The sequence below is a fragment of the Zootoca vivipara genome, chromosome 3, assembly GCF_963506605.1.
Source record: "Zootoca vivipara chromosome 3, rZooViv1.1, whole genome shotgun sequence".
Taxonomy (NCBI): Eukaryota; Metazoa; Chordata; class Lepidosauria; order Squamata; family Lacertidae; genus Zootoca; species Zootoca vivipara.
This window is the reverse complement of record NC_083278.1, coordinates 102,196,812-102,221,706: the sequence shown is the minus strand read 5'-3', so window position 1 is coordinate 102,221,706 and position 24,895 is coordinate 102,196,812. Positions and strand designations below refer to the sequence as shown.

The following is a 24,895-nucleotide window of genomic DNA, read 5'->3' as shown; positions in this document are numbered from 1 at the left end:
ATATATATATATAGTGGCAAATATCCCCTTTTGGGGCAAAGTGTTTGAGAAGATGATGACAGCCTAGTTTCAGGCAAGCTTGAAAGAAACTGATTATCTGGTCACATTTCAGTCCGGTTTCAGGTCTTGTCATGGCACTGAAACTGCTTTTGTTGCCCTGCTTGGTTACATGTGTTGGGAGAGAAATGGGGAGAATGTCTCTCTGCTCATTCTCCTTGACCTCCCTGTGACTTTTTAAATCTTTGGCCATGATATCCTTGTAGAAAGCTCTCAAGAGTGGGGTTGGGAACACTGCATTACAGTGGAGCCATTTCGAGAAAGTAGCTATGGCACCATGGAGGTTCTGTGGCATCCTGCAGGGTTACATCTTGCTCCCCCCCCCCAAATGCTGTTTAATACCTTGCGAGATGTTTCAAGAGATTTGGAGAAAGGTGCCATCAATGTGAAGGTGATGCATAGCTCCATCTCTCCATTCCATCTGAATCAGACAATGCGGTTCAAGTGTTAGACCACTGTTTGGAAGCAGTAATGGATTGGATGTGGGCCAATAAATTGAAGCTGAATCCTGGTAAGACAGAGGTGTTAACAGGGTTCTGAGTCGTGTCGAAAAGGTGGGGAGGTGGCCTGTTCTGAATGGGGTTGCAGTTCTGTAACTTGTGGATACTCCTGGATCCAACCTTGGCACTGAAGTGGCTAGGACTGCCTATTTCCAGCTGTTACCCCTTTTGGACAGAAATGATTTGGCAACTGTACTCTATGTTCTGTTAACTTCCAGATTGGATTATTGTAGCACACTCTTTGTGGGGTGCTCTTAAAGACACACTGGCAATTTCAACTGGTCCAAAGTGCAGCAGTCAGAATATTGGCTTGGGTTCCCATTTAGAATTACCAACTCCTGTTCTAAAACAGCTGTACTGATTGCCAGCTAACTTGTAGGCCCAATGCAAGGTGCTTACATAAGTGTTCAAATCCCTAAATGACTTAGGCCCCAAATATCTGAAAGAGAAGCTCCTTCCCTACAGACCGTCTTGGGTGTTATGATCAACAGAGGGGGCCCTCTTGTTAGTTGGGTGTGGTAGCCTGGAAGTGGGGACACAATTCCCTAAACTGTGGAATTCCCTCCCCACAAAACTGTACCCAGCACCTTCGCTATGTTGCTTTTGTCATATGCTGAAGACACACCTCTTTTACCTGGCCTTTGAAGTCTGAGTTACTTATTTTTAGGACCCACCATAAATTGTTTTAGCTGATTTTAATATTGCATTTTTATATTTTTGTAACACACCCCTGGACCATATGGTGAAGGGTAGGTACGAAATAATGTACATAAATAGTTTCACATATGTTGGCTAGAAACTAATTGCTGTAGGAGGTCATGAAAGCGTCAATCCTTAGGAGTGTACACCAGATTAAACTTCATTCTACTCATGTGTAGTCAGTTGATGAATATTCCTGTTTATGCCAGATAAAGTCGCTCTTGGCTCAGTGCAGGACTTTGATCCAGATACTACTGCAAGATGAGACCAGAGGCAATGCACAGTGAATACCCTTGAGGAGAAGAGAACTCCACAAATAAATAATTGCAGGCCCACAGCAGCAGTACCAGAAAGTTATGGTGGAGTTAGAGGCACCCCTGTCTTCATGAAGTACCCACATAATCCCGTGATGGCAAGCGTGATGTGGCAAATCCAGGTTTCAAGAGAGATGAAGACACATTTTTAGATGTTTGGGTGACTGGCTGCCCTTTATCTGGATTTAATCCATGGGGGTATTCAGATGCTGGATAAATTTGAATCACTCTATCAGTGCTCAAACTTTTGCAATAGATCAGAGGGGGATGTTTCACCCATGCTTTCATCCAAAGAATCATTGCAAACCCACTGGCTTCCATATGTAAAGCTAAGACATGGTATGTTTTAACCACTGTTTTTGGAACAAGCCAGGTGTAGTTTCACAGATGAGCAAAGTAACAGCAGCTTTTTTTTTTTTACCTAAAGTTGGTTTCATTTTCTACCTGCTCTTCCCTCATGCCTCTGTAGTTGGGCAACTGACTGGGGGCAGGTGCCAACACAAATCAGAATTAAGCTGGCATAGTATATATGGATATAATAAGAAGTCACGCTTGAAGCAAGCTGAGATTCTTAAGCCAACTTAGAACCATGGTTTCATATTCTGGTTTGTTGCTGGGGTGGCTTTGCATGTGTAAACAAAATCAATGTTAAGTTAAACCAACCATGCATGGCTTTGTATTACCTGCAAACCATGCCATTGTCTTGTGGAGCTGGATGTTTGCCAGTGGTCTGCAGGACTTCCAAGTGCCCTGTAGTACTTTTTATTTATTGTAGACCATTTTGGTCACACAGTTAATTCATGTGTAAGATGTTGGCACTATGTGCAGTATGTTTATAGCTAGCTGTGCATCCATATAGACACCCACATAAGTCTGCCTCTCTTAAAATTTCAGAATTAATCTTGTTTATAGCATAAACAAACAGCAAATACAAGCTAGTGGGATATCTTCAGGAGAAGAAAAGGCTAAGGAATAAACCATACACAAATCCAGAGTGGAGTCCTAAGACGGTTGGATGGCATCTTGTATGCCTCCTTCTGGCAACTCCTGCAGCCAAGCTGGTGCCAAACGTATTGCTCTACTTTTCTTTGGACCAAATCAGCGAGACCGCAAAGTGTGTCTTCTTGTCTGGGCAACCCAGGATCTCCATACACACTGCCCAGGCTTGCGCCCTGGGGAGGTCACTTTGGTGCTGCTAATGCAGTGGTTGGGCTTCACCCTTGGAGGTGTACTCCATTGTCTCTCAAGTCAGATGGGTGCCAACAACAAGATCACAAGCATGCTGATTCAAAATGATTTCTGCTGTGTTCAGGGTACAGCTTTCCAATGATTCCCAATCTCTACTAAAATTCAGTCATGATAAAAAATCAGGTCAAAATGTAGGCGAAGTCAGTGCCTGATTATCAGTCTTTTCGTGCATGAACAGTGTACAACTTCTCCGTTGAGTTATTGGCTTGAGGATGTTTGTCCTGTATAGGGTTATAACTACCAAACGTTCAAAAAACAAAAGGCAGTCTGAACTTAATTTATTTAAGGCATTTATATTGTGCTTCCCCCCATCCAGAGTATTTTTATTGAAACTTTTTAAAGATAGGTAGGCTACATAACATATTCATGAACTTTTTGTCACATCAAAGGAAAGTACTGGGGAAGCAGATATTTTTCTTCCTGACAATGAGTGTGGTGGGGGGAGGGGAAGAAAGTAAATATGGATAGAAGAATGGGTTCAATAAGTTTCTGCAAATTTATTTTAATTTTTTTCAGGCAGGCCTCACAAATTACGGTATAGTTACAACAATAGGCATCAGTTTCTAATAATTACAATAAAAGGGAAAGAAAGAACAAGCTATAATTGCTTGTCCTCTCGCCTCAGGACAACATGGTCCCTCAAAAGCCCCTGTGGTGGCAGTTAGGTTAGGGAGGGACCATCTCATAATAAGATCTTGGAAGGCTACAACCTTCCTATCTTTCATAGTGAAATATATCAGGATACTGATAAGCTGGAACGTGTCCAGAAGAGGGCAACCAAAATGGTCAAAGGCCTGGAAACGATGCCTTATGAGGAACGGCTTAGGGAGCTGGGTATGTTTAGCCTGGAGAAGAGAAGGTTAAGGGGTGATATGATAACCATGTTCAAATATATAAAAGGATGTCATATAAAGGAGGGAGAAAGGTTGTTTTCTGCTGCTCCAGAGAAGCGGACACGGAGCAACGGATTCAAACTACAAGAAAGAAAATTCCACCTAAACATTAGAAAGAACTTCCTGACAGTAAGAGCTGTTCGGCAGTGGAATTTGCTGCCAAGGAGTGTGGTGGAGTCTCCTTCTTTGGAGGTCTTTAAGCGGAGGCTTGACATCCATCTGTCAGGAATGCTTTGATGGTGTTTCCTGCTTGGCAGGGGGTTGGACTGGATGGCCCTTGTGGTCTCTTCCAACTCTATGATTCTATGATTCTATGATTCTATGATTCTATGATTCTATAATATGCAGTCTCTCCTTAGTCAGCTTGCAGTCTATAGAACTTTTCTGTGACTTGCCATCCTGCCTGGCTGTTGCAACGTGAAGATTAGTGGCACCCAGTGGTTTGAAGGCAGCTGATGCAATTATTTACTAGATGCCAGAGCCAACAAATTAGCTGCCTGCGTTAGTTGAGGACAATATGTGAAATCCAGCCCTGCCTCTTAAGTCCTTGTTGCCTGCTGAGGGTTGCCAAGTCACAATGCTACAGGGACAGCTTAAGCTACGACTGGCAGGATTTCCTTTCTGTGCAGCTCTTTTAAAAAGTGTGCCAGCGCTGTCAGTGAGCGGTTCCCAATGATCTATTCGTTGAGCATGTTCCCTGATTTCTTTGCAAGGAATTAGACAAAGTTGACCATTTAATGAGCATTCATTATGATTTGTTTGTTGGGAGGTTAGGTGACATTGCATCAAAGCAAGTGACATCCTACACTTTCCAGTTTATCTTCCTAACCACAAAAAAAATCAGGGTTTTGGAGAAAGCTGGTTTGATGCGCAAAACCTCCCATTCAGCTTTAATTGTGCAACCTGAATTCACTGGTATGTGACTGAATCCCACCCAGAGAAAGCAACAGTCTGAAAGTGCCCAATGTCTCAGTTCCAGGCAAGTAGCGCTGTGCTCACCTTGCTGCTGGCCCACATTCCTCAACTCTCCAGATCTCTCTTCTTGGGCCACTTCATTTCTATTAGTAGTGCACACACAGTCCTTTTTGTAAATTCATGGAGTAGTGGGCTATCAATGACTACTAGCCATGATGGCTATGCTCTACCTCTACAGATGGAGGCAGTAATACTTCCAAATACCAGTTGCTGGAAACTACAGAAGGGGAGAGGTTCTTGTGCTTATGTTCTGCTTGCTGATTTCCTAAAGTCACCTGTGAGAACAGGATGCTGGACTAGATTTGCCATCCAGCATGATGTTCTTATGCCTTATAGGCCCTATGTACATTTTTGACCCCAATTGCCCTCCTCCTTCCTTGGCTCCATTTTTCCTCATCCCCTTGTGTTCTCTACCAATTGTTTCCTTGGGCACCTTGTTTTGTGCCCAATGAGTATTTTGACCACTTCCTTTAGCCACACTTGCACCCCAGTTATCTCCATCATAGCACTCCCCTCCAAGTTTTAAACACACCACAAGCTCATTCTGACATTGTTTCAGCCATCTAAGTTGGGAAGTCATTCCCTTTGAAGTGGCTTCTCCTGTGAGGCTAAGATGTCTTTGTGTTCATCTTGCCAGGACTTCACCTCTCTTTCTCTCTCTCCTCTTCAAGTCTCAGAAGTATGGCGTTCCGAAGTAAATAACAGGACAGCCATATTGGGAAAATATGAAAAGAATGGATGATGTTCTCTTGAACCTGTACTGTGTGTTGTGCAATATTCTTTCCAAAGCAACGTAGTCAAGTTGTGGCCTCTCTGAGAATATAAGTATTAGTCAGTATGACAAGACTCTTGCACTTATGAGGCATCACTTGTTCCCCCTGCAAGGGGGTCTCTTACTGCTCAAGGTTCAAAATTCTTGTAACTTTTTGATGTGATGCATTTTTTTGTTTGAAACCACAGGTGTTCTGAGCAAAGCAATCCATATGGGTAGACACCATTCAATAAAAAGAGACTATTTAGTGATGCAGGGAGGATTAATAGTACACGATTCCTGACGGGAGGCCACAAAGTCTTTGGAGAGATTTTTTAAAGGGAAAACTGGGCAAACTGTTCCTCCAGAAAGCAGTTAGATCCAGCTAATCTTCCTCCCAGAACAAATTCAGTCTTGTGATTTCTGTAAAGCTGTGTGGTTGTGGGCAGATGGGAGAAGAAGAGTAGTTGATTCATTGGCCATAGCAAGGGGATGGGTCTTTGAGCACAGCACACTGCAGAAAACCCATCTAATTGCCTATGCACTTTGCAGTTTGCAGGTTTCTTTCCTCCCCATTGATGGAATTGAAAACGAGGGTTATCACAAATAGTTAATTCACAATTGCTGATTTCAAGCAATGCAGTAGCACAACATTTTTATACTGTTGTGTTTTTCCTGAATGTTCAGTTTGTCCTCATATTGATCTACTTGAACCATCTGTGGGTAGGAGATAGGGAAGGGAAATGAGTAAGTTGGGGATTTCTGCAATATATGTATGTTTGTGTAAGCATTTGCATAAAGGAGAGTGAAGAGGAGGAATAAGTTGCCTAATAAGTGAGGAAAGAAAGGTATGGTGGGTAGGTCCCTTCAGGGGTGACACCCAACTCCCTTTTCTTGACCTTCCAAGGCACCAGTAAAACTTGCAGCAGGTTTGTTGTGTATGCATGCTAGACAGAGCCCCCTTCAGCCCTTGCTATGCCCACTGCTGTGAAGCTCACAGCATATACGTGTGGAGTTGCAGATCAAGATGAATTAGGAAAACCTTGAAGCAGCATATTTGATAGGTTGAAAGACTGCATTTCCTTCTTGCAAGATGTCTGTATTACCCTTCATTAACACTTAATTTAAAAATGCTTAATTAGATCACTCCTTGCTGTAACAAGTGCAATACACTAAAACGTATCCAAACTGCCAATTAACCAATCTCTGAGTTGGCGGGAGGGAACGTTGAGAGAGGGAGTGACAGAGAGGTGAGGAAGAGAGGTTTTGTTTCCTAACCTTAACGGAAGTTCAGGCCTTCTCCCCTTCTGTGAAGGTTTAATGGTAGGGCATAACTGTAACTCCTGCCCCTACATCGTATGATGTTTTGAAGATGTAGCACATTAAAAGCTTTAAATCAGGGCTGGTGGCTGCACGTAAAAGGCCTCTCCAAGTAACAATGTGGTGTTAGCCTAGTAAGGGTGAACCCCGAGGCTGTAATTAAAGCCCTGTAAAGCCAGAGGGTTTGCCGCCCGCCAGTGAAGATTTCTGCAGCATGCGCGGCACAAGCCAGGGGCGAGTCAAGTCTTTGCCTGACACCTTTTCCTCCACTCTTCTTGGTCTTTTGCAGTTGGAGGAGGACAGGCATTCTCAGCACTCCCTCCCGAGGTACAGCCCCCTCAGAAGACTGGCGTCCTCCGTTTTCTCCTCCTCAACCCTGGAGACAGAACAGTACCCTCACCTTGGCGGCACTTTCATACAGCGCAGCCGTTCGGCGGAGAGCAGCCCCGTGCGCATGCCCCACCGCAGGCACATGCCCCTCACAGCAGGAAACCACAGACTCATGCCTTCTGTCCTCCGCATTTCCAGATCCCAGCTCCAGCAGGTGTGGGCCCGCTTCACACACAAAACATAGCCTGTACCGGGGGAAGCAGCAGCCTTTGTAATGCAATAATAGAGCCCACCTGCCCAGTGTGTCACCATTTAATGCAATACTGAATCCCAGACAACTTTGGCCTCAAAGGTACTGTAAACTTCCAAGTCCCCTGCGAGAGAGAAAAAACACAGAGACTCAGCACACCCACCTCTCTCATTCTCCAGCTTGCTGGGCCCGAGGCTGCGTCACGACTCAAGATGAGAATACAAATAGTATGGACATGTAACGCATTAAGAGGTTTACATCAGGGCTCTGTGGCGATGGCCTGCAGCAGTGGGGTGACGAGCGTAGGGCTGTCTCAGCAAACAGACAGGAGACAGGGGAGAGGCACTGCAGGTATCAGACAGAGCTGTCTTCCCAGTCAGATAAAATCTGTACCAAATTCTTGATCTGTGATTTGTGCTTCCCCTCAGATTTCACTCAGCCCTTGATTCAGGTGAACACGCATGAGAAGTTTGGGTCAAGAGCTCAGGAGCTGAGAGGGATTTACACTGACATATTTGCAAATCACCCTGACAGCCAAAATCACAGTACTTTTATTGCAGCTTGTGTGAGGCATACAGACTGCAGCCCTTGCACCCCTGTGGTTTTGTCTTCACTCTGTGACTATTTTTGTCACTTAACCCTGCATAGATCCGCCTGCACTTATTCTTTTCCAACTCTATCTGCCAGGCATGACAGTATAACAATTTTTATCTTAACCCATCTATTGATTGCTATAAAGGCTTCCTGGCTTCAGAAACAAGGAGTCTAGCTTCTTGCCTCTGGCCTGGCTTTGTACATTTCTGAGGGGAAACAGATTTCAAGCTAGTGTATAAGAAGGAACTGACCAACTTAAACCGAGTATAATTATTTGTAATTTGGAAAGTGACAAAAAAATACTCCTTTTTATTTCAACCATCCAGCTTCTCTTGCTGGAGAAGGCAAAGTCTCATCAGCCAAAATCTATTCGAGCAGGATGAAAAAACAAGATTTTGGTTGCGAGAGCCACCCCTTGCTTTTTAGCTGGTTAGGTTAGATTATTCAGAGCCAGAAAAGAGGTGCCTTTAAATCTCAAGTGTGATTTAAAATTGTCAGTTAGCCTCCAACCACCCTGCCTACCCCACTGCAAGGTGTGAGCCTCTTTGATGTGCACAGACTTGTTAAAATGTCCCTCTGTCCTAAATGAAAGTTCTGTTTAGCATTAACTGGATATCATCCTGACCTGAACTGGGATACCATGAACCAGCTTGATTCAGGTCTCTTGAACAGTATAGGAGCTGAGTGATGCTGAGGTGCTAAGAGCAGATTCACAAAACATAAGACTGAAACTTTGCCCAAGGTTGAAGAACCAGAATATTGAAGGTTCTGGTGTAGTAGTTGGTTTTGTGCTATCGAGCTTTCTGGGGCTTAATAGCATGGTTTTTTATATATAATTATTATGGGGGTGATTTTAAAATAATTAAGGCTTGCCCCACAGAGATGCCAGCTTGGAATGGTCAACACACTGGAATTGGGCCTCCAAATCCCAACTGACTTAAACATTATTATTTTAAAAAAACATTTATTTGTTTATTGCTGTGCTTTTTGCTGTGCTCTCCTACTCATCAAAAGAGCAGATTCTGCAAAACTGTCCAGTGTGATGGAACTCTCATCTAGAGTAAAGAAACAACAACAGGAGGCTCAATAGATTGCCTCTATAGCCTGCCTGGGTTTTAATTGCTGCACAGGAGCCTTTCATGTTCCGTGGCCCTAAGGGGATGGACTAAGTGCTTTTTGTCAAAGTAACTCAAATGCAAGCCAACCAGGGTCATGATTTTAAGCAAAGGCCAGGTGAAGGGGGTAGCAGATACGAGATTTTCAGCTAGGTTCAAAGGTCTGCTCTTCAGTACTCAGCTCCAAATGAGTGGTGCATTCTAAAAGCATTTATTGCGATTGATAGCAAGCTTATCAATATGAGAGTTTTCTTTTCAAAGCAGAAAGATGTGTGCTTTTTGACACACTTACTGCACAGCCCCTTTTAACCATTTAGAACTTGATAATGGTATACCCTTTCAGCTAGAGACTTGGCTGCAGTCTGCCCAGCAGCATTCCTTCCTGCCATTTTCTGCAGTGGTGCTTGCCATAAGTGGTGATGTCAGACTAAACAAAAATAATGGGACTGTTTTCAATTTGATTATAGTGTGTGTGTGTTTTTAAGGGGGGGGGAGTCCCAGGAGAAAACTGCTGAATCTTTCAGATGTACAGGAGCATTTCTGGGCCACCAGACAAATTCCACACGACATACCTCTCTTAGATTTTAGAATGGGGAAAAACCAAACAACTAAAACTTAGGAAATGATAAGAGATTCAGAGCAGTACATATATCAGACACACTCACATTCTCAAACACTCCGTTTTCCAAGAGAAGAAAGTCTAAACTTAAGGCTGCCTCAATATCATTTATATGCATAGCCAAGTACTGGTCTTAACTTGAGATAAATTCTGTTAATTTTACTTGCTCGCCAGCAGAATTTTCTTTGGTTTCCTCCAGATTTTATCTTAATTCCGCATAACAGTTCTCTCTCCTTTCAAAATATCATTATGTATGTCTGTGTGTGTTTTTATCCATGCCATTCCTACTTAGTTTTATTTTTTGAAGCATTTCTTGCCATTCTAAGGGATTAGATAAGAGCCTATGGAACAGAATAATAAGAGGTTTTGATCCTCCAGTTTTGAGAATTTAGTATCCCTTTGAGTCGGGGGGGGGTCATTTTCAACTTGATATGTTTGTGTGTGTGCACACATTCAAATCATAGACCCTCCATTTCTAAGGCTGCAGTCCTATGCACAGTACCTTTACAATAAAACTCATTAAACTTGCTTCTAAGTAAACACAGGCTCATGTTCCAGTGCTCCTAATCTCTCACCAGAAATGGCATTCTATACAGTGGCAATGAAATTTATGTGTTGAGGAGGCTAGTTAATGGAAAGCTTCCTGTACTCATATTTTTAGTACAACATTTTCTCTTCAGGATGATCCTGCAGGAGAAACCCAGCTCTAGTGATCACAGTTTTGCTTATACAGCATGCATTGCATCAAAGCCTGAGCTGCAAAATAATAGCTTCTTCCTGCCAAGCAGCTTGAAGTTCAAAATACCTCACTGACACAAACTTGATTTGCAATTAATGGGCTTTGCACCAGCAATGTCTCACCAACAGAGTAATGTGTTGAGGACCAGAGTCTTGGTGAGTGTTCAGTTTTGTTTCAAAGGTCTCTAGATTATGAGAATATACAGGGCAAAGCTTTTTGGATTGTTTTTGCTCTGTGCTTCATAAAGACAAAAATCTTTTCATCCACACAGATGAGTGGGCACTATTGGATTGTTTATTTCTCAAAAACTGCAAAGAGCAATAAACACAGGAGTTGCTCATAAAATTTGAGTTATTATTTTGCGTGAAAGTTTCATGTGAGAGGGAGACCACAGCTCTGTTTTGACTTGATACGATAAATGACCACCACTACCTTCTTGGTTTTCTCGTCCCTCAGCTCCTTACTCAGTCCCTTGCCCCTCTGTTGTCTTCCCTATAACAACAGTTCCATTTGCCAGTAGGCCTTTTATGAGGTTTCCCCCCTAGCACACTATTTTACTTCATTTTCCTGCAGTCTCTGCCCTTTCTTCCATCTGCTTCTCAATACCATGTTTCATTATTGCTGCCCCATCCTCCAACTACCCTGTCTCTAGGGACCTTTGCACTCAGTTTATCAGCCCTGTTTGCCTCTTTGTCCCCTTCCTCTCAGTAGCACACAAATCCAGTTTCTTGTTGGCATTCCCTTAGTTTCTGTTCCCAGGCAAACCTTTGGTTTCCTTCAGAGCAGTGGCTCTGATAGTCAACATACTTTGAATGGCACTCTCCTCTTACAAATTGGAATGTTTGTGAACATTCCATAACTCTGCAGCAACTCAGCCTATGGTTTGGGAATGGCTTGCAAGACAACATGCAGGCAGTTCCTCCATATGATGTATATATGATGAAATATTGGCTTTTTATGGCATCTTTCATCCCAAATGTTCTGAAGTGCTTTACAAAAACATGTACACACTTGTATATATATGCATAGTATTTATTTATATATTTAACATAGCTACTCCATAATAATAATAAAAATCCTTGTTCTGCTGTTGAAATGCCTCCACCTCTAATGGAAGGAAAGGGCAATTTGATTCAACAGTCCCAATGCTGCTATATTCCAGTTTGTGATAAGCTGTGAAATGAGAGTGAATTTGATGCTCTAGAGAAGATGTAAGAAAGAAGAATGCAATTGGAGTGTATGCAGGACCTGGTGATGCTATTCTGGCTGGACGAGAAAAAAAAGCATCCAGGGTTCATTAATATCCAAAGAAGGTTGGGATCTCTGTTTTATGTGTGTGTTAAACTACACCATAGATCCATTACTGTGAATCCAGTATCAAAGATTCTGTGAAATATCTTTCATTTTTGCTCCTTTGACATGAAATTGTCTGAGCTTCCCAATGATGTATCTTTTTGTGCAGGTGTCTGAAGTAGGCACTACAGTCTGTGGTGCTTCATTCCTCTCTCATGAGTTTGATGGTGCTTCCTCCATGTGCCATTATTGCTTGTTCAACACATTAGTGTGTGAATACTTGAATAAGGTGGTGGCAGGGGGAGAGGACAGAATTGCTAATGTTCATTCATATGGGTTGGTTGTGAACAGAGGTACCAGGTTCCCCAATATGGAGGGGGCCGGGCGTGCAATGCATGTGTGATGTGTGATACTTAGGCCCCTGCTTCCATGTTTTGTAGCAGCAAAATTTGTACTTCGCCAGTGTAGTAAGTTTTCTGCATTCCCCGCAACCCCACCATCCCAGTTTTGGGATAGATAACACACTGAGCAATGTCCCTTATTCTAAGTCAGGCTTCTTCACCAACCCATGAGTAATGTTACTTGTGAATAGGCTTGCCAACCTGCCATTGGGATGACTTGTGTTTTTACACACAGGGAGATTTTACTGGCAAGTAAGTGTCCCAGCTTTTCGTTATTTCAGGAAGCAGATTAGCATATATACCTATGAATAAACCTGGCACCCCAGCCTGCTGCTTGAAGTGACATGCTTTTGTGCCTCAGTCCATATCTTGCCCACCATTGTTTCTCTCCTGATCTTTGTGGGTATGCAACAGGAGTGCTCTGTTGCAGTTTTCCTGTGCTTGAGAATGTGGGTGGTTTCCCTTTCCTCTTTCTCTCCAAATTGGCTACCTTCTGTTTAACCCGCTCCTTCTTTATGATGTGAGCTACAGGTGCACCTTGGCAGGTTATGGAAATGAAGGCCATATTAAAAACCAAATAGTGTGTTCCCCTTTCTCATATTTGCCCCATTGCTGCTGTTGTTTTAACTACTGGATCTTCTGTTTTTTTTTTGGCTGGACGTGGATGCGCTGTGTCCAAGGCCCACAAACAGCTGTTGTCAGCCTGATATGTCTTACAATGGTATGTGGCAAGCTTTTCTGGTGCTGGGAAGGCAGTGTCTTAGTATGCAAGCCCTGTTTTTGAATTTAGTATTGCAAAGAAAGTAGTTCAGTCAGATAGATGAAAAATCACTTTGGCAGTTTTCCTGAAGCAACAAAGTGGTACCGTATGTGTAATCCGTAGATCACAATCGCCACCCCTCTACCCCACTTCTCCTTACTATAAAAGACACACTACCAACAAAATCCACCCCCGTCACCCAACCCTAGAGCTGTGCTAATGATGAAGGGGCTGCTGGGATGTTCACATTTTCTTAGCAGGCAATGTAGAGTGCTGCCTGCTGGCTCTGCCCCAGTGTGCCAGGGGTTAGGCACCTGTGCAGCTGTTGATGCTACCATCATATTCCAGTGCTGGAAGAAGGGCACAAATTGTATACTTCCACTGGGGTTGGAACCCTCAAGCCTGGTCCTCTGAGCTGCTGAGGTTGCGGTGCAGCTTCTCATCTGATTTAGCATCGGGTCAAATGGACTAGACTTTTGAAGACTTAGGCCATCATAGTTTTGTCCTGCATTATCTTGCACCACTTGCACCCTATGCCCTTTCAGCTATCTTTCTGTACAAGAGTGCTTGGTTGAAGCTGTGTGACACTGTGAATTGTGATTCATTGGGTGTTGTCTTTCCCCACAACAGTATGAATCTGGTAGGGTGTGTGTTTTGTGTAATGTTGCCTAGTAAGGTAAGCAATCAGTCAATTGTTCTAGCTCCTTTCCTTGTTAGACTCTTATCTTACCTTGTTAGACTCTTACCATTTAATCACTTTCTGGGTCACTATAATAACATTTAGATCTGCATCAGCAGTTCCACGAAACAGCACAAAGATGACATTTATAGGAAATGTTTCTAATTCTCCATTTGATGTATTGAAAGTCCTTCTTTGTACTACTCAAACCATTGAGAAAATGATCTTCTATTGAATGTACTTTTTTAAAAACAAGCTGCTAAAACCATGTAACCTGGGGGTTGAAAGTTGACCTCCATTTTGCATTCACCTTGCATGCAACTTAACATTCAGATACAAAAACTTGCGCTTCTGAATTTCCCCACCCATTTTTTATGACGTGATGTGTTTTTCTGTTGGGTCCTGTCACCTCAGTGCACCTGGCATAATTATATCTTTCTTTATAAGAAATCACAGAGCTTCCTTATCAACACCTCATTGCAAGTGCAGACAGGTGATCTGCCAACATGAAATGTACCCACATTGCAAAAGCTGCTCCATGTTACCAATGGAATAAGAAAGATGCTCATGGGACACTTACTTGCCCCTTCCCTTTGGTCCTTCCTGAGAAAGGCAAGGTCAAGGTCACCTTCAGCACTCTCAATATTTCCCAGATTATTTTTCTGTGTCCTCTTTATTTGTTAGGTAGAGACAAGAACAATTGTTAATGAAATTTTCTCTCTTCCATATCTGCTTTACTGCCCCCCCCCAATAAAATAGAGCAACAAATGAATGGTATGATCCAATAAGGGCAAATCCAGCTGGGCTTAGTTTCAGCACTTCTGATCCATGCAGTGAACATTGTAGCCTTTGCTAGTGCTTCATCGGGCTATATGGTGTGAAAGGGATAGCCATGGATAGCCAGCATGGGCTTGTGTAATCTGCAGAGCAGTGGGTGTCTTCAGCAGGGAGTAATGGGACAGTATGTGCCTTCTGGTGGGTTCACATTTCTTGGTTGTGCAGCACTTGCAGTGCTGAACCAGGAGAGGGGAGGCACCATCTAGACCTGCCCTCGGACTACAAAAGCCAGTGAAGGGATAACTACTGTAGCATCTGATAGCAAAGTATTAGCTCCGCTGTGCAGTTTCTTCTGGAAGACACGATGCCTTTTATATTTCAAAAGGCAGGAATCACACAAGGTCCATGGTTCCCAGGAGGTTCAAAACCCAAGTCTCCCAAGTCCTATCTAAACATACTATTCTGCTGGCAAAGGATTATGCTGCTTCCAGGATATGCTAAGGCCCTGACTAGAGAAAGCTGGATTCTTAATTGTTGGTTTGCCAGCTGCATTTCTCAGGGCTAAGGCCTCTTCCAGTTTCGGATGCTTGTTTTCTGTTTCTCAGGCCTTCCAGCTTCCAGGCACGCAGTTATAATAATTAATAATAAAAATCCTCAGGGACCAGCATATCCCTGCTTTGCCTTACCTCCTAAAACTGCAGGCTTGCTGCTACTGTTCAGTTGGCGGTGAGATTTTAATAAAAGGATGCAGGGTTGGATTTATTTTGTTTCTGTTCTGTTTATGCAACGTGTACACCCAAGTTTAGTCAGATGTGAGTGCCGTTAAATTCACTTTGACTCACTCCCAAGTCAGTGTGCCACTTTTCATCACTTTAAAGGGCCAGACACAGAAAGTAGCCAATCTCTTGAGCAACATTGGAGAGATCAGGAACAGGCTGTGGGATCGCGCTCACTCCAGCACTGGAGTTTATTTCAGTGTATACCCTAAACAGAATTAAGTCAGAATGGGGGGGGGGGAATCACTCTGAAAAGAGAGTGTGTGATCCTACAGCCAACTACATTACCTTTGCCTCTTGTCTTAGAGCACAGGTGCATCCGGAATTGTTTTTTTCAAAATGTTAGTTTGGATATCTTGAGCATTTTATTTTATTTTGTTTTTTTGCATGGGCAGCTGATTATTAATGTTAAGAAAGCCCCTTGAAAACCTCAGGAACTAGATTGTCTTGGAGTCACTGCAGAAGGACATAAATATATTAAGCAGGAGCACTTGCCAAGGCATCAAAGCTGAGGAAGGCATGGAGGCCCTTCTCCCTGGGAGAGTGGCATGTTTTACCTTAAACTTAGGGAGAGCAGGAATTAGCCTGGAAGGACCAAGCTGCCTGAAGGGGTTCAAAAGTTTTGTTTTCCCTGAGCCTTTTTATTCTTTGCGTGTATTCCCCGCAAGATCCTAAGGTAACACCCCCAAATCCCCACCCCACCCCTTCACCCTTTTGTACTGCAATAACATTGTATAATATGCTTGCACTATTCTCCCGGGCGCACCGAGCATGCAAGAAGAATAAAAAAATATTGAAGCTTTTTTTCACAATAAAAGCACTGTATTATTTGTGTATATAGAGAGGCTAAAGGCGAGAGAGAATTTTAATTCTGTCTCATGTATAAAAGCATGCACTGAATTACTGGTATGTAGAACACGCTGTAAATGCTGCAGAGTACTGTAAGATCCTACACTTGAAATCACAGTTAACAAGCAACTTCATCTAAAAAAAAGGAAAAGAAACAAAAAACTAAACCGAAGCTGTGCAATGGATTTTGTGCCTTTTTTAAATCCATGTATCCAGACAATCGGAAAAAAAGCTTGTATACTACCAAAACCTTATTAAAGAATCAAAGGCAGAACTTCATTATGGTTGTTTTTCTTTGAGTTTGACCTTCACTGGGAAAAAAATTACTTTCATTGTTCTTATGCAACTTGCAGATCCATATGCAAGAACTCTGTCATTGGGCAGTGCTAGTGTACATGCACATTTGTTTTGTTTTTGTTTGCCCCCCAATACGTAACCAGGGCAAAGTCTTTCCTTTCTGGGATATCACCGCCTCTTGAGGGAAGACAGAGTTAACCTCTGACTTCAACTGTGGGTAGGAAATCCCCTACTATGCTTGATGAGCCCTGCAGAGTAGAGTTCCTCTGGAGTTCCTCTGGACTCTATATTGCGATTCTGTTACACACACACACCCCACCTTTTCCTTCCAGAGCTCCCTAGTGATCTGTTGGACAGGGAGGAGCATGGAAAATGGTTCATCTCCCCACCCCAGCTGGGATGTAGTCAACAACTTGATCTTCCTCATAGCAGAGATGGAGGAGAAAACAGCTTCCCCGTTCCTATTCTAGGAACTGGGGAGAGTTCTGTGCAGTGCCTGGAAAGTTATTCTCCCTGTGTCTTCGGACGGGAGAGCTCCAGTGATAGCCCCTACTGTACCGTGGAGAAGATTACAGCAATCTCTGAGCATGCCAGTATGTTGAGACCAAGGGCGGTGGCAAGATTTAGTGTGCCTGCTGCCTCAGGTTGACTGGTGATGTCACTCACTTCAGCTGAGGGCACAACTCATATGGCAAAGTTGACACCATGGGGTATATAGTTTCTCCCAAGATACTCATCTGCACCCACACCAACTTCCTTGGAACTATCGGCTCACAAAGTAAAACCCAGTGTTCTGGAGTGACTTAAAGAATTGGCCAGAGGAATAAAGGGGTTTGACCCATACGGTTAGGCAAATTGCAAGCGCTGTGCTATGTGGGGTGGGGCAGGGCGGGGGAAGAGATCACCCTTGCTGGACAAATGTACTCCCAGGAGTGCAAGAGGCACACCACAAGTACAGGAGACACTGCTCTCTCTCAACTGGTCATCATTCCTTCAGCAGTTCCACTAATAACCCCCCCTGCTCATTGTCTCATCTATCTGAGACTTTGGACAGCCGCTGCAACTCAAAATAGACAATTCTGGGCTTGATCGGCAAAACAACTGACTCCATAAAAGCAGCTTACTCTGATTCTAGATAATTGGCGGGGCACTTTTTTCATCCTAAGGGTTTCATTCCCTTGTGAGCAACCTTTCTGCATGCTAATGCTGGGTGGACCCAGAGGCAAAAGCAGAGGTGGATTTAGAGGAGCACAACTGCTTTGGTCACACTTGGTGCGGAGCCTTGGGGGTGCTGCATGGGACGGCACACCTATGATTTAGAATGGAGCACAAGAGGCAGGGCAGCGGCAGATTTTTGACCACTGGGATAAGCGGGAAGAGCAGTGAATGCGACTCTTAACTTTGTTACAATATACATTCCAACTGCAAAAAGAGTCATTCTTACAGCTCAAGGCCACATCCCTGCCAGGTAAAAGCACCTAAGCTATTATAGGGCAAAGCAGGTCCAGGCTTAAACATGGCTGGCCTGGGAGAAATCCCCGAAGGCTGGATAGAGTGGACTGTCAGGCCACATTTGGTTCTTCTTGCTAGAAGAAAGGCTATAAAAAGTGACTTCAGTGGTCTTGAGGTTAAGAACGTAAGAAGAGGGTTAAGAACATGGATCAGGCCAGTGGCCCATCTAGCATAGCATCCTGTTCTCACAGTGGCCAACCAGGTGCCTGTGGGAAACCCACAAGCAGGATTCAAGGACAAGGGCGTCTCTCCCCTTCCTAAAGTTTGCAGCAACTGGTGTTCAGAAACATGTCTGCCTCCAGCTGTGGAAGCAGAACATAACCATCGTGAGCTAGTAGCTGTCAATGAATTTGTCTGATACTCTTTTCGGGACATCAAGGTTGGTGGGCATCACTGCTGCCCCTATGGGAGGGAGTTCCATAGTTTAACTACCTTATTTATTTCATAAAATTTACACACTGTTTGATTGTAAGGGGCGGGGGGCTTCAAAGCATTGTACGAAAAGATAAAGAAATTATCAAGAAAAAAATCACAAGCATCGTTTAAAACAGAAAAAGTTAGAATACTGAAACAGGTTACAATTCACATCCCCTTTCTATTTATTATTATTATTATTATTATTATTATTATTATTATTATTATTAAATTAAATTTGTATACCACCTATACCCACAGGTCTCAGGGGTACAACATTAAATCACAGTATAAAAACCCAAAATGCGTGATAAAAACAAAAAACAACCCAATAAACAACAACCCAATCAGCATCTGGATAAGCTTGTGTAAACACAAATGGTTTTTTAGCAGGCACCAAAAAGCACAGGCTGAAGGCACCTGCTTGGTATCAATAGGCAGGGAGTTCCAAAGTGTAGGTGCTGCCACACAATAAGATTATGTTCTTACAAATGCGGAACAGGTATTACGTGGCCCCTGTAGTACCACCAATTCTGCCGATCAAAGCGATTGAATGTGGTAAGGCAATCTCATAGGTAAACTGGTCCTAAGCTCTTAAGGGCTTTATACACTAATTGTCACACCTTGAACTTGGCCCAGTGGCAAATGAGCAACCAGTGCAGTTCTCTCAGCACAGATGTTATATGCTGGCAAGGCCTCACTCCTGTCAGTAATTATGCGGCAGCATTCTGCACTAACTGCAGCTTCCGGATCAAGTGTAAGCCCCACCCAGAGCACATTGCAGTAACCTAGTCTTGAAGTAACCAATGCATAAACTACCATGGCAAGGTTTTCCCGGCCCATGAATGGCTGTAGCTGTCAAACCTTTCACAGCGGATAAAAGGCTCTCCTTTGTGAACCTCCAGCGACAGAGCTCGGTTCTGCTTGTTACAGCTGTTGTCATGCTGGGTTTAAAGGTTTTGGCGGCTGTGCTGTGTACAGTCTGGGATAGAGATTCCCAAACCTACCGCCCCGCCCCCTTTAAAAATAATAATTACTCAGCGCCCCACCCCCACCCCAGAAATCTACCTGCCGGCTCAGTCCGATCTACCCCAGGGGAAGGGCTGGTGCCTCAGCTCGCCTGCCATTGGCCAAATAGACAGGCAAGCTGTGACCCATTTCCTGGGTGAAGCCGTAAAAGGTTCACCTAAGCCCAGGAAAACTCCTTGCCTCCAGCACGACCGCTGGACCCAGGGGAGGCATTTCTGTCCTGCAATGGTGCCCAAACTGGTAGTAAGCGTCATTACACAACAGATTAAATACGAATGATTTTTCAAAAATTTCCTTCTCTTTTTTTATACTTCCACCGCCCCCTTAGAATCATAGAATCATAGAATCATAGAGTTGGAAGAGACCACAAGGGCCATCCAGTCCAACCCCCTGCCAAGCAGGAAACACCATCAAAGCATTCCTGACAGATGGCTGTCAAGCCTCTGCTTAAAGACCTCCAAAGAAGGAGGTCTTTAATTCAACGCCCCCAATTGCACCCAAAACTACTACTGCCCCCCCTGGATCATTCCAGCTCCCTTCCAGGGAGTGATATTGCCCACTTTGGGAAACACTGGTCTAGGAAGTCTAGGAATGTCTCTTCCCCTGGTTGCTAATCCCAAAATGAAAAACAGGCTTTATCTGAGAAGGGGGTGTCATGGTAAGACAACCTCACCCACGCCCCATACAGTGGTACCTCTACTTACGAATTTACAGTGGTACCTCTACTTACAAACAACTCTACTTACGAATTTTTCTACTTACAAATGGAGCTCCGTCCACCATCTTGGATGCGGTTTAGATAGGATTTTTTCTACTTACGAATTTTTAGATAGGGTTGCTTCGACTTACAATTTTTTTCTCCCAATGCATTCCTATAGGATTTGGCTTACAATTTTTTTCGACTTGCAAATATGTGTTCGGAACGCATTAAATTCGTAAGTAGAGGTACCACGGTAATGTGTTCCGAACGCACATTCGTAAGTAGAAAAAAATTGTAAGTCGAATCCCATAGGAATGCATTGGGAGAAAAATTCGTAAGTCGAAGCAACCCTATCTAAAAATTCATAAGCAGAAAAAATCCTATCTAAACTGCATCCAAGATGGCGGACGGAGTTCCATTCGTAAGTAGTAACATTCGTAAGTAGAGTTATTTGTAAGTAGAGGTACTACTGTACTTTTAAAACTCCTCTTGCTCACTGCTGCCTGGTTAATCCATTTAGTTTTCCAGCTTCTTGGCACAGCTGCTGCCTCTGTGAGCCATTAGGAAGGGACACAAGGGCCTAGAATAGAATGTGGTGCCCTTCTTGACTGTTGAGCCCGCTGTTGGTGTCGTCCGCCCAATCCTCCAGACTCAGAGCCTGTCTTTGCATGCAGGAAAGTCCCTAACTCGCCAAAGTTTTAAGATCCATCAGTTTACCTTCACCTGGTTTAGCCGGCCTGTCGAAGCCATTTCTGGGATGTGGCAGCTGTCACACACTGACAGCTTCTAGGAGCCACAGGTCAGAGCTGAGTGCAGAGTGAGGACCACAAAATAAATAAATAACAGCAGATGAATTTAGAAGCAGTGCAAAGTAGGCACCCATGGCAGAGACCTAAGCATCTAGTATTACTAATTTCCTGGGACAGGCAGGAGGGTTATGATCTGTCATGTAGATACACCACCTGGAATTACTTGTCCTTCTTTCTTCTGGCCAGCAGTCCTGGTGGAGCAAGAAGACAGCAAGGGCCTCAACCACAGCCTCTCCTCCCTGGTTGAACCTTCAACTCCTGGATGTCTTTATCTCCGCTAATGCTCCCTCTTGTTCTCACAGCACCCGCTCCTCTCTGCAACACCATCTTCCCTCAGCCTTTTTTCCTTCTTTTTTTTTTTGGTCTCATCCCGCCCCTGCTTTCTTATTTCTATTCCCCATCTCTTTTTGTGGGACTCCATGGTAACAGTGCACAAAGGCATTTCACAAAGGCATCAACACCACCCTAAGAATTTTCTGATAATTATAAATGAATAAATCCCAGGCTCCCTCCAAATTGTTAGAGAATCTCAGGCACCCCTGGAAAATATTTGACAAAACGGCCCTCCCAAAACTTTTTTTTTTTTGCCTGTGAGTAAGGTGGTCCAGCTGTGGATCCATTATTATTTAATCTTGTTTTAATGTTTTCAAGTGGAAAAGTTGGGATTGGTCCCTGCTTCTTCCTGTCCTCCTCTCCTGTAGGGCAGCACATTGTGGATGGGAAAGAAAAGCCTAATTAAGCATATCAAGTTCTATACAGTGGTACCTTGGTTATTGAACTTAATCTGTTCCGGGAGTCTGTTCAACTCCCAGAACTGTTTGAAAACCAAGGCGCAGCTTCCAATTGGCTGCAGGAGCTTCCTGCACTCAATCGGAAGCCGCGTTGAACGTTCGGCTTCCAAAAAAAGTTTGCAGACTTACTTCCAGGTTTGGGGCGTTTGGGAGCTGATTTGTTCCGGAGCCAAGCCATTCGAGAACCAATGTACCACTGTAGATATAATAATAATGCAAACAAAAAAAATATTATTTGTACCCTGCCCATCTGACTGGGTTGCCCCAACCACTCTGGGTGGCATCCAACAGATATAACAACATAATAAAACATCAAACATTAAAAACTTCCCAATACAGGGTTGCCTCCAGTTTTCTTCTAAAAGTCATGAAGTTTATTATCTCCTTGACATCTGGTGGGTGGGTGTTCCACAGGGAGGGCGCCACTGCTGAGAAGGCCCTCTGCCTGGTTCCCTGTAATTTCACTTCTCACAATGTGGGAACTGCCAGAAGGCCCTTGGAGCTGGACCTCAGGGTCCAGGCTGAATGATACGGGTGTAGATGCTCCTTCAGGTATACAGATCAGATATATCAAGATCTAGACACGCACACGCACACATGTGTTTATAGCAACACCTATAAATGGTGTGGAGCAAGAGCCACACACTTAAATCCTCCAAATTTTAAGTAATCCATATTATCATGCAAATGACAATGCCATTTCTTATGCATCTTGGTGCAGCGCTTTTGACTGTTCTTGCTCTCACTAAATCTTTCCACTGGTTCCCATTGTCTGTCTCTCTTTCAAGAAACAACAACCCACAAACACATTTCCACTTCACATTGACCTTGCATATGTTATCCCTGGATATTTCACCTCTGGGAGGAATATCCCAGATTATTCTATATTCCTCCTTGTGATTTACTTCAGTGCTACCCCCTTCCCATGCTATTGTGAATGGCTGTGAGGTCATCAGATGTGTTCCAGTTCACTGTTTTATATCCTCTTCTTTCAAAATGATATGGCTGGTGTTGACGTTGTACCTCCTCCAGTTGGATTGCTTGGTCGCCCATGAGGCTGGCTGATGCATTAACTGTATAATGAGCTTTTGCATTGTTACCTGTTAGGAGTGTTCATCAGACATCACACTAGCAGGAGGTGTAGGGGAGGCCCTGCCTCTTGCTTGTCTTTAGCAGCAGTGACCTGAGATGAGTGGGAAGCAGTGGCCTTTCCTTCCTTTCCTTTCCTACTAGTATCATGCCTGGATATTAACGATGAAGCACTGAAAAAGAATGAAGGGGGAATTCCACGAACTGCTGATCAGACATCCCAGAAGACACTCTCGGGCCCTAAGGACCGAGTTTAATACCATGCGGTAAAGTAATGTCTTTCTCCAGAAACTTATCTTCAAAGACAACTTTTAATATTTTTAGGTTCTGTCTTGAGCCTTCTCCAGTTCTAACCAATTTTTCATGAATCAGACACGGTCTGAGTTCATAATGATACATTTAAAGCACATGACTTCCCCCAAAATCATTCTGGGAACTGTCACTTGTTGTGGGCACTGGGAATTGTAGTTCTGCCGGGTGTGAACCACAAGATTGTTTGGTGGAAGCCATGTGCTTTAAATCTGCTTGGAATGTCTGGTGCGGATGCCCCAAATACATTTTCCATTTAGTGTTCTCGGGATAACTGTTTTCTTCTTCTTCCTTGTCTTGCTCCAGGTGTTCACACTGAAGCCTTTTGAAATGAATGGTCTCCCCAAGGTGGTGCCTTTAAGTTTGCCTTATCAAGACTTTAAAAGGGATGTGTCAGAAAACAGGGAAAGGTCCAGAATTCTCCAGCGTATAAAGAAGGTGGATTTCTCAAATGTTGTCTTAACTGCCCCTTGCAAACCACCGGCAGCCCATCTAGAAATGGCAAATGACAGATATGAGAAGGAGGAGGAAGAGGAAGAAGAGGAAGAAGAGGAGGAGGAGGAGGAAGAAGACGATGATGACGACGAAGCTGGTGACTTAGGAGAAGAGCTTGATCTGCACAGCGACTCAAGCAGTGACGTGAGCCAGAAAAGTACTGAGCACAGTCAGGAAGGTGCCCCATCCACCCTCTTGGCTGATGACCAAAAGGAGTCCAAGGGCCGAGCCTCAGCAGCAGAAGGAGACTTGGAACTTGAAGAAGGCTCCAAAACATTAGTTCTCTTTTCGCCCGGTGACATCAAGAAGTCTCCGGTGAACGCAGACTTGGCTCCTGATGCCGACCTTGGCACTCTCGCTGCGTTGACTCCACAGAGTGAGAAACCACAGCCAATGGGAAGCCAGCTTGATGTATCGGAACCAGGGACCTTGTCCTCCATCCTTAAGTCAGAACCAAAGCCTCCTGTTACTGTGGCCACCACCTCGTCCCCTTTCACCAAAGTTGAGCGCACATTTGTTCACATCGCAGAAAAGACCCATCTGAACATCATGTCTTCCGGTGGTCAGCTGATGAGGCATGAGGAATACCCTACTCCAGGGCAGTATGAAGAGATCATCATCGAGGAAGAGATGGAGGAAAATCAGGCACTTGTAGAAAATGGGAGCGTGAACTCGGCTCTGGAAGGGGGAGAGATGGAAAGCTGTGCTCTCTCGGTGAATCCCATTGAAACCACCTCTGAAATTGTAGGGGAGCAGGCTGTGCTTCTCAATGGTGTTAGTAAAATGGAAGAGGACGACCTGGAACATAAAGGCAAGGTTGCCCCTGAATCAGATTTAGAAGAAGCCGATAAGATGGATTCAGAAGAGCCTGCCCTTGAAAATAACACCCTTGCAATGGAATCATTTAAGAAAATGGAACCCCCTCCAGATGTTCTGAAAGAGAGCCCCAGAAAGCCCCTCAGCGTCAGGTACAGAAGCCGGATCCCCGTTTTGCTGTCCGAAGAGGACACTGGCTCAGACCTTTCAGCCTCGCACTCTGGCAAAGAGCGGCTGTACAAGAGGCTGAAGCAGCAGGATTTGGCTCGCCTGGTGATGGAGAGGAGGCAGAACCGTCTGCTCAGGTTAGCTTCAGGTGCGTCATCCTCTGCTTCCTCCAGCGATGAGAGGCGGCGAGCTTCAGAAACACTCTCGGCCACTGGCTCCGAGGAGGACACCCACGACTCAGACGATTTCACCCCGAGGAAGACGGGGAGTCAGGAGAAATATTCCCTGGTTAAGATGGAAGAGAGAGGCTTGAGCACAAAGAGCAGAATCCCTCGCCCCATTGTGTCTGCAAAGCCACCTGTGATAGAACTGAAATCCGGGAGCCCCTCAACTCTTCTGCCGGCAGCACTGAGTAGCAGCCCAGGTGATAAAGCTGTGACCAGCAGGTGAGTCTGTATGAGAGGCTCTCGTTCCTTCTGAAGCCAAGCGCTCACTATTTCAGCCAGCTAACTTCTCTAATCAGCCCC

At 44.2% G+C, this 24,895-nt stretch overlaps 1 protein-coding gene across 1 annotated transcript in view; it reads left to right on the top strand.

The window, feature by feature from the left end:
• Window positions 1–24,895, top strand: part of TTBK1 (tau tubulin kinase 1) — a 94,743-nt gene that overhangs the window by 68,555 nt on the left and 1,293 nt on the right. Inside the window, exon 14 of the mRNA XM_060272250.1 lies at window positions 23,196–24,814. Coding sequence (XP_060128233.1) covers window positions 23,196–24,814 — 1,619 coding nt within the window. The remainder of the gene's footprint in view (window positions 1–23,195; window positions 24,815–24,895) is intronic.